This window comes from Nansenia antarctica (genome assembly GCF_963989245.1).
Source record: "Nansenia antarctica genome assembly, chromosome: 9".
Taxonomy (NCBI): domain Eukaryota; kingdom Metazoa; phylum Chordata; class Actinopteri; order Argentiniformes; family Microstomatidae; genus Nansenia; species Nansenia antarctica.
The window spans coordinates 8,677,865-8,688,342 of record NC_137679.1 but is presented as its reverse complement, the minus strand read 5'-3'; the positions used below and the strand labels follow the sequence as shown (position 1 = coordinate 8,688,342).

Sequence of the window (10,478 nt, the reverse complement as noted above, 5' to 3'; positions counted from 1 at the left end):
CTGTTGATATTGCGCACTTACAACATATTGTTTCATGTCCTACCAATCAATTATTTCTATTCTAAAAGTAGAATTTCATATTAAAACGTCGTCTTTTGTTGTTTTCCTGTTATTGTTCATTTATAGCATTGTCTCCTTCTCAACAGACTGTTGGCTTTTCTGTTTCCTTTTCTGCATCCTGCAATACATCATTTATTTTATTTTCACTCGATATAGGAGGAAGTTTTAGACAAAGGTCATGCGTAATTCTTGTCTCTTGGACACAGCAGTAACAAGCATGTCGTATAAAGAGTTAATAACGCAGGATATCCAACACAGGATATATGTTTTAACTTCAGACCCCATTTGACTTATAGTATAACATGTAGAGAGTCAACTGCGCTGATTGAGATGTAACTGCTCGGTGCGCCACGCCACTCCGGGATCAGAGCGCACCAGAAGGGGAGGTGGTGTTCTCTGAGTGACTTTGCGTCGGAGGTAACTACCGTGCGTGTGGATTGAGAGAGCAACCTTTTGTTACAGTAGGTGGCGTGCGATGTAATTTTGGAGCAGATATAAGTAGCCCGTCGTCAAGGGAGAACAGACATGGCTATGCCTTGCAACAAGACAACAGACAATTCACTACTTCTTCGACTCAAAGCACCGCAGAATCGAAGCAGGCAAAACTCCACGGAGCCACCGAAGTAGCCCTCAAGTGACTTCGCGCCGAGTCTCAACGAAGTTCGCTGGATAGTGCTGCCGAGTCACAGTCTCTGCAACTTTTTTCGTCAACCTGCGAGCACCGTGCACAGGAAAAAAAAAGAAAAAGGGATTTATTAGGGGATTCAAACATTTCCTTAAAATACGTGAGTCCACACTGACCGGGGATATGTCTGTCCACGCGTCTCTTCTGCCGCTCCTGGTGTGGGGACTGGTGTGTAGCTCCGTGCGCACTGCCCCGTTCACCGGGAGGATGAACGGCACTTCGATGGAGCGGCACTGGGAGACGCTCTACACGCGCTCCTTCGCTCGGAACCCGTGGGAAAAAAGAGAAGTCAACCGGGATGGGGACTATCTGATGGGCATCAAAAGACTCCGACGCCTCTACTGCAATGTGGGCATTGGGTTTCATATTCAAGTCTTACCCGATGGGAAGATAACTGGAGTACATAACGAAAATCGATACAGTAAGTTATTTTTGGTGATATCATCATTTTGTATCAAGCATCCTCTCGCCTACTTGCTACCACTAATGCCAACCATGCATGGTCTTGATAGCGACCCTGAATGTTTCGTGAGCCTTTAGTTGGCCCAAGACGTTGTGACTTCTTGGTGGGACCAGGTGTATGGACACCTGACCGACTGGAGTGTGTTGGAGTTACTGATTGACGTCACATATTCGTATTTCTGTCTCATGGGGACATGCCAAGAGTGGTTTTTTGGCAAATGCAGCGCTTCTTTGATGCATGCGTCTGCTTGAACAATTTTCGCGAAATTACAAAAACGATTGCTTCTGGCCATGTTTCTAATTGGTGTCAGTATGAATCAGGAATATTATCAGATGTGAGGATTTTTGATGCTATCATAAGGCTACTTGGGACGGGTGTGTTTGATCTGTTATTAGAGATACATTTATCTTCCAATATCTAGTATTATCCAACACATTCAAGACATTGAAATGTTAGATCTTTGGATATATGGCACATCCACTCATGTCCTAAATTCCCCCTCTCTCACATATCAGTCTATGAAACACACAATGGTACAATCCTCAAACAACAATATACTGTACAATACTATGTCTGAGACAAAAGTTGTGCTCGTTTTTTTTAAAATATATATATCTGGAATAAGCCTAGAGACATAACAATTGCATTGTATTTGCTCAAAGCTCCAACCAACCCATTCTAGGAATGTTGGGGAAAGGAAGTCCATAATTTAGCCTACTTGATGCTCAAATCTATCATACCACAGAATACAGCTCTCCAAGGACGGAAAAAGCATCATTTCCTATCAGGATGTTTCAATAGCAGTTTGAAAATAGACCTGTCCTCCTTATCGCCTCGATCTACTGCCCTAAACAATAGAGGAAAAACAACATTGTTTGGATATAGATAAAGTATAAACATATCAGTGATATTCTTTGTGTTCTTCCAGGTCTCCTTGAGATATCACCTGTGGAAATAGGAGTTGTCACCCTGTTTGGCGTAAGAAGTGGTCTGTTCGTGGCTATGAACAACAGAGGGAAGCTCTATGGATCTGTAAGTATATTGGATATATTATATTGTTTTCTTTCTGTGCAATCTTTTAACCATTCTTAAATTGGAGACCCATCTCCACAGCAAATTGATAGTCAATGTCCTGACAAGCCTTAGCATGTTTTCAGAGAGAGAATTACTGTATTCAAGGGGTGCATTAAGCTGTAAACTATTTTTTCCCCCCGATTCCTAGAATATCTATGCTCGGAAAAAGATACGCTATGCTCTTTAGTGAAGTTGACAGTCGAAAATGTAGAGTTGGGTGGTTTGAGATTTCAGGGAACCAGAGAGTTTCTCTGCATCTCCTTCAGAGTAGTCTGACTCTGCAATGGCCTCCCAACGAGCTCTAACATCTTTCCCGCCTTTTCTCTCTCCTCACTTCTCTAGGGTCATTACAACAATGACTGCAAATTCAAGGAGAATCTCTTGGCCAACAATTACAATGCGTATGAGTCAGCGGCGTACCCTGGGATGTACATTGGACTGAGTAAGACTGGCAAAACCAAGAAAGGAAACAGAGTATCGCCAGCTATGACAGTGACACATTTCCTACCCAGGATCTGAACCACCACGCTGGTGAGGCAGAAGGGAGAGAGGAGAGGAGGCTCCGAACAATGCACTTTCAAATGTCTTTTTTTAGAGTGTGATATTTAAATTATTTATTTATAATTCCTAATCATTTTTATATTTTAGGAAAGTGGAATAATGATATCAAGGGAAAATGAAAATGGAGAAATTGTTCTTGTTTTGTATATCTTATCAAATATGTGCTGCTATGTGTTTTAGATGAGTGACATTTTGCACTGTTTTCTGAGTACTATTGTGCAGCAATGGTGCAGGCAGTAAGCATTCTCATATTACCTTTAGTCATATGAAAACAGTTACAGAGCCTATCGCAAGACAACGTTTAACTGTAGCAGAACATTTGAACATTTGAGAAGAGAAACCTAGTCATTATTGTAATGAAAATATCCAATGTGTGCATTGTCCTATGACCTATGCAATCAAGGTGTCCAGTTACCTACTGTAATACGGGAAAAAGGAGGTCCAAACTATTCAATGACCTGCCTTGTCCCACAACTAGCAATGATGCCACTTAAAGCCACACTGTGCAACTTCTGGTGCATTTGAGTAAAAAAAGAAGATCCAAAATTAGCCCTCATTTGACTACCAAAAAGGATGTTCTTGGTCAGCTTTGTGTCATAGCAGTACGTTTTGTAAGAAAGACTGCTCCTTATTTTTGCCTAAATTCTATAGCATTTTACTACCTCATTATAGACAATCAGTAACTTTCCAAAAAGTAACTCTAGGGATTGTGTACTTTTGTTTGATTGTTTTTGTCTCTTTTTTGCTGTTCTATTATTTTTCTGAGCATGACCTATGACCTTGTCATACTGTACAAGTCACTTTTATGAAGACAATAATAGTATATACTCAAACATGCTAAGATACCAGTGTCAGTACATTTGAGGAGGTGGACTAAGAGAACTGAGTGACAAAGGGAATGGGCATTGTGACGGCACATCTGTAAAGTAAGACTAGCTTTAACTAAGGTCCAAGGTTGAAATTGTGTTTTTTATTTATGCATGTTTGGTACATGCAACACACAAATGGACCTTCTACTCTCACATACATGAGATTGGCATTACCATGTTATGAATTGTGACCAGTTCAGTTAACGACATTGTCACTTTGTTTTCAGCATCTATGGATCTAGTTGTCGTACTACACTCAATGTCTGATTCATGGTTTTGGAAATCTATCCGTGTGAATTTAGTTCTCCTGCAGCCAATTGTGAGAACCCCATATTAGACTAAGGCAGTATGTTGTCATGTCATTGCTTTATTTGTCCAAAGGGAATCATGCAAACAAAAACCAAGAAGAATGTCATTTTTTTGCTGGCACAGGGGATGCAGACAGAACACAATGTAAATGTTAAACTGATAAATAGATGTATTTCTTACTGTGCTCAGTAATGCTATTCTGTGTGATATCTGCATTCAGTTGAAAATTATATCAAACTGACTCCTTTGTCCCCTCATTTCCTGTACATGTTTATGTATCAACTTATGTCTGTAGTTTTATACAGGTCCTGTTAAACATTGTGGTGTATGTGCTGTGCACATTATTAAATAACTTAAAGAGAGTCAATAAAGTATGTTCTGCAACCAAAAATACTCCAAAAGTGCTGAAATTGATTTAACTGATGTGGGAAAATTGACTTAACAGGTGTTCTTGGTTAGCCAGGTGTGTTCCATCATATCATTTGTGCATGCATGAGAGAGCTGTCAATGTCTAGTATTGATTAGGCTTTGGATGTTCCTTTGGAGTCTGCTATTGGTGTCTGTCAACATGAGGGTTAAATATCCGAAACATAGTTCCACAGATCAAGAACCCTCTCAAAGAGGTAGGCATGACTGTGTCAGAGACTACCATCCACAGAATATGTCACCAGCTGAACTACAGACGCTTCACTGCAAGGTGCAAACCACTAGTTATCCTCAAAACTAATAATATAATATAATAATAATATCTGCCATTTAGCTGACGCTTTTATCCAAAGCGACTTACATTGCAGCGAGTGCATACATTTCAGTATATATGGTCCCAGCGGGAATTGAACCCACAACCTAAGCGTTGTTAGCGCCATGCTCTACCAACAGAGCCACAGAGGATCAAAAAGTATGGTCATGTTACAGTTTGCTAAAAAGAGAAGGTCAGATAAGGTCAGATAAGATTCATATTGTCATGTACCAGAGTGGTTGCAAAAGGAAAGTTTAGAGAAAAAAGGATCTGCCTCAAGATTTACAGGATACAACCTCATCTATGAAACCTGGTGCAGGGGGGGGCTATGGTTTGGCAGGGGGTGCATGCAATGACCCTAAACATAGCCTTATGCTATAGCACCTATAGGGAGTTTTTTTTCAGGGCAAAACAGTTGAAATGTCTTGACTGGCCATGTTATGTCTTCAGATTTAAATCTAATTGAATATGCATTTCATTTCCTGATGATAAGATTTTAGCCAGAAAAGACCTCAAAACAAACGACAACTGAAGATGGCTGCAGAAGAGATCTAGCAGAGCATAGAGAGAATAGAACCAGTGTCTGGTGCGATCGATAGGCCACTGACATCAGGCAGTTACTGCATGCAAAGGATTGTCAACCAAATACTAAACATGAGCACTTTTTGTGGACTTTTCGAAATAGTTCATTGTTGTATGAAATACACACATCGATCGTGCGTACTGATGACTAACAGTAGTTGTGAAATTCAGAAACCCATTCCAAGTCTGATTGTGGAACTTGATTGCCTGGGGGACGTTGGTAGTCTTCCTATCACACGCAGACTAGGGAAAGTTGTCCTATGACAAGGTGGTACTAATCTCTGACTGGTGACTAACAAGGATACAACTCAGACTGTACAGCTCAAACTCTCTGACGCTCTCCGGGTCTATAACTCTAAATAACAGGGTTGTCAAAGTGACTGGCCTGGAATGTATGTTTCCTCCACGAAAAAAAAGGCAAAAAGTCTCAAAGTAAAAGATGGATGACAACACCAACAGTAAAGATGTGTAAACTATTCAGTTAGCCGCTTCCCTGTAATTTTCCACCAAAAAGTATGTTAAAAAAGTCTGAGAAGGAACAAAATACTGTATGTCTGATGAGGGTCCTGTCCAATTGAGATGTGACTATTATGTTTCCAACCCAATATTTGTATAACTACCCCAGTTTAACCACACAACAACATAAAGTTTAATATACCGATATGGAGAGAGTGTCTCGGCTCGCCATCATGAGGAACGAGCTAAAAGAGGGCATGAGAGCTCAACTTATCAACACGCCTGGATACAGAAATCCTAATAAACACTGCTTAGGGTCTTGAGAGGTCACAAGATCATTGAGACGGGGTCATTTGTATGCCTGAATGTATACTGCGCTGAGGGAGGATTACCATGTTAAAAGCCTGTTGAATTCACACCCTCTCTTAAGTGGTAATGCAGGTGAAATCTCATCAGTAAATGTAAATAGGGATCAACACAACTAGATTGTCTCTCTCTCGAGGCTGGCTGAGACAGACAGTGTGAATGGAGGACAAAGCACGGGTCAATAAGAGAGTGTGATTTCACTCAGAGGACAATGTGGCCTAGTAAATGTATTTCAGCCAGAGGAGTTCATTGCACAACGCCTGCTACTTACGCCAGTTCCAAGCCTCTAACAAACGTCAATCCATTATTTATTCCCTTCATAAATCCTCTATAAAGCCTACATAATGTATTGTTTCACAAATAATTTCTATGCTTATTTTATATTATGTAAAGGGTTCCACTGTCTGTGGGGTTGTCTTGTGTATTGTATTACGTATGTATGCCTATACATGATCAGTAAAGTATTTATGTAGGCCTTATGAAGGGTATATGAAGAATTCATATTCATCCTTTTTACATTATTATTTTAAAGTGGGACCAGTACGTTCATATGATAAAAGAAGGATGATAATAATAATAATAATAATACATTAGACTTATATAGCGCTTTTCTAGACACTCAAAGACGCTTTACAAACTGAAAAGATTGAGTAGTAATAATAAAAAGAAACAAAAAATAAAGAAAATAAAGTATAGGGGCCTAATTAAGGCAGTGCTGGGGACACATGGGAAGGAGAGGGGGAGAGGGTTAACTGGTGAAGGCGAGCTTGAAGAGGTGGGTTTTTGAGGGCCTGCATGTGGACTCAAAACTGGAGGGATGACTCGACTAAAGACAAGACAGGTGCTGCATGTGTCCGCTCCCCGTCCTCCCGTCCTGAAGCACCCTCCGACCCCATAAAGATGACAGCACACTGACACAACCATAACCCAGCTCCGTCTTCCTCTCCGGCTGAGAGACCTATAAAAGCCGTGTCATTTCTGCACCAATTGTCTATCATCCAAACCAACATTTGCACATCGCTGAAGTGCCTCTCTCTCTCGCCGTTTACAATTGAACAGTTTACCCTCAAGTGCCTGTTTTATGTCCGAATAGCCCTTTCATGTCTTCAGATGTCCCGAGGTTCCACAAAACCTCCAGACAAATCCATGAAGTTGGCAACAACGTGTGTGTTAACACAGAGTGGATTGATACTAATTGAATGGGGTTAAGTTGATGGCCTTGGTAAACGGAGCTAGCCAGGGGCAGTGGTAGGTAGGTTACGTGCTGCTATTCTCAGGTGATTTGTCCCCCTGTCCTTTAGAGTGCTAATACTCACAGCCTCACACACACCACCCCTATAGGAGACCAGTAGGGAGGTACACAGGGCTATGCTATACGTCGACTGCACTTGTGAAAGTGCATGTATAATGCAGCCTTCTCTATCACCTCTATGTGTGTCTGACTGAGAGCCCAGCTGCAAAAGGAGGGGGGGGGGGGGGGGGGGGGGGGGGGGGGGGGGGGGGGGTCCTGAGGGTGGTTGGCAACTTTGTTAATACATTTCTGCAGTGGGAACAACAAGAGATGGTAATTGCTACAGTCGATAAAGTCATTACTGTGGGTGGGTGGGGGAATGTATTTAATCCATTTAATCTTCCGAATCCATCTAACTTCTTTGCCGAATTAAACAGGGACACAAACAAATATCATGTTGAGAATAAAGGCTTTACGCACAGGCCTTTGTTGTTGTAGAGAAAACTTGAGTTAGTTTTCTGTTTCAACCCAAATCGAACTGTCACAAGACTGAAGACTCCCTCAACAGCCCTACTATCACCAGATCTACACCCAAACACCACCAGATCTACACCCAAACACACCTCCCTCCCCAGCCCTAGAGTGCTGCAGATCTCAGAGTTTTGGTTTGGGACCCCCAGGGGTTATTGTTCAATTGTGCCAGTGTTTAGACTGGCCCTGGCCCTTTATCTAGTCACTTCCCATGAGTCAGGGAAAACAATGGCCAGATGGAAGTTTTTGCGCTCTCACTAAGGTCAGACCTTCACATAACAAGCTACTGAACCAGTGATATTGTAGGGGGCGGCTGGGGGGGGGGGGTTATTCCATAGATTTCTGTATATGTAATTACATTAAAAACACATTAAAAAGCATCACTGAAGTTTTTATTAACCCTAAATACAGTAAGGCCTACTTATTAGTATCCACAAATCATTCATTAAGCAAATGTCATACAGATATGTGTCGTAACAACTGACTCATAGGATCTGTTTCAATTACGTATGTGTCTCTATACGCAGACCTATGACAGCGCAGTTGTTGGGTGCATGTCACGACAGCCACATCTCTCACTAACCCTACCAGGGAAGAAGAACTCATCATGCTACAAGACTTCATCTTCTCCTCATCTTGGCTACTACTACTACCCTGATTCCCATGCACCGATCATTTTGCTCTTTTATGAAATCTGATCCCATCGACGATCGACCCCTTTTGGACGAAATAATCATATTTGCGTGACTTCATCTGCGTGAATATCAAGGCAAAAATGTTGAGTGTATTGAAGCCAGGCCCGAAGCGAGATCACTGTCCCCGTTTGGAGCGAGCGAGAGGCAGCTCTCAATGCAAACGTTAAAAACATCAAAGGGGAATTACTCATGGCCAGACATGAAAGAGAGGCAGTCATTTAAGAGTGAAATGGCATGATATACAGCGCGGTGCGATGGCACATGCTCTGCTGTGTTTGTCTGTAATCATTCCTAAGCACGTAATGGCCAGCCTCTCCCAGGAATTCACGATCTGGGAAGTTCCTCCTCCTCCTCGCTCACCTGCTCTCTTTCTTCTCCCTCCAAACTCTTCAAAATCGCCGTTCATGTGAAAGTGTACGTTTCCTGTCTGAGCGTGCTTTCTCTCTGTGTGTGTGTGTGTGTGTGTGTGTGTGTGTGTGTATGTGTGTGTGTTTGTGCATGATGCATGTGTCTTCTTATGTGAGTGAGTGTAAAATTAAAACCGAAGACAGTTATGGCGTACGGTTAAGGCGTATGGTTATGGTTGGGGGTAAGGTTATGGTCGTGGGTGTGGGTTAGGGTTAGGGTTAGGGTTTGGGTCATCCCAAAGGATCCCCACTTAGCATCTATTGCAGCAGCAGCAACAGGCGTTTGGGCTTCGGCCCACTCTTTGGTGGCAGGCCCAGACCTGCACCTGGTGAAGCTGAGGCCAGCGGAGCGAGGGATGCATTTAGATGGCGTGTTGGTGCCCCTGGTCCTTTGTAGAGCCAGCTGTGGGATGTGTGTGTGTGTGTGTGTGTGTGTGTGTGTGTGTGTGAGTGAGTGTGTGTGTGTTTGGGACAGTTGGTGCGGGCCTGCAGATGTTTGTCCATAAAGAGCTGCTGCACTTCAAACGAGCCCCCTCCCCACACATACACGCACACACACACACACACACCCCTCCCGACCAGTGCACTGTGTACTGTACAGCTCCACTCTGAGGATTTCTGCAAGGGGAAACAATGCCGACTGCAGCCCTGTAATCATGGACTGTGGACAGGTGTTTGAAAGAGTGTAAAGGGTAGAGTTCAGTGAAACTATTTTTTAGTTCCCGAGTCACTTTCACAGATGCTGCTGCACACTATACACACACACACACCCGTGTCTCTGGTCTGCCGTGGCCCAGGCAAGTCTTTTTTGGAGCACCTTGAACTTGACTTCTACCAACATTTAAAGAGGCCCTCAAAACCCACCTCTTCAAGCTTGCCTTCACCAGTTAACCCTCTCCCCCTCCCCTTCCCATGTGTCCCCAGCACTACCTTAATTAGGCCCCTATACATTCTTTTATTTAAATTTTTTGTGTGTCTTTTTATTATTACTACTCGATCTTTTCAGTTTGTAAAGCGTCTTTCAGTGTCTAGAAAAGCACTATATAAGTCTAATGTATTATTATTATTATTATTATTATTATTATTATTAGTTTGTTTATTGTTTATTTCACAGGGACAGTGCATATTAAAATGCATATGAGACACAAATGCAATATGCCAGAGTTAGCCAATAAGGCTAGTTTAAGTCTGTAGTACCTGGCCAGATGTTCAGTTGGCTCTTGGAAACCTAAAACAATAAAAACAATTAAAATCTTTAAGGTTGGTTAAGGTTGGGTTATTATTATTATTACCATCCATCCATTAGGCTGTCCAAGCCAAGCGCACTTTCTTTCTAGTAAACCAAGTGAAAACTCACCCAAGTCATTAAGATGAAACAAAACATTAACATTAACAAATGAGATGCTCTTGGTTGGGGAAAGCTTATGTTGTTATCACAAGCTGGAGATGG

The 10,478-nt window shown here is 42.2% G+C and overlaps 1 protein-coding gene across 1 annotated transcript; it reads left to right on the top strand.

The window, feature by feature from the left end:
- Positions 1-868: 868 nt before the first annotated feature.
- On the top strand, positions 869-2,801 carry LOC308164863 (fibroblast growth factor 4B-like; the record flags this gene model as incomplete). Its single annotated transcript, XM_080538914.1, has 3 exons — positions 869-1,166; positions 2,137-2,240; positions 2,625-2,801. The coding sequence occupies 3 exons, from the start codon at positions 869-871 to the stop codon at positions 2,799-2,801; spliced, it is 579 nt and encodes a 192-aa protein (XP_080395040.1).
- Positions 2,802-10,478: the final 7,677 nt, after the last annotated feature.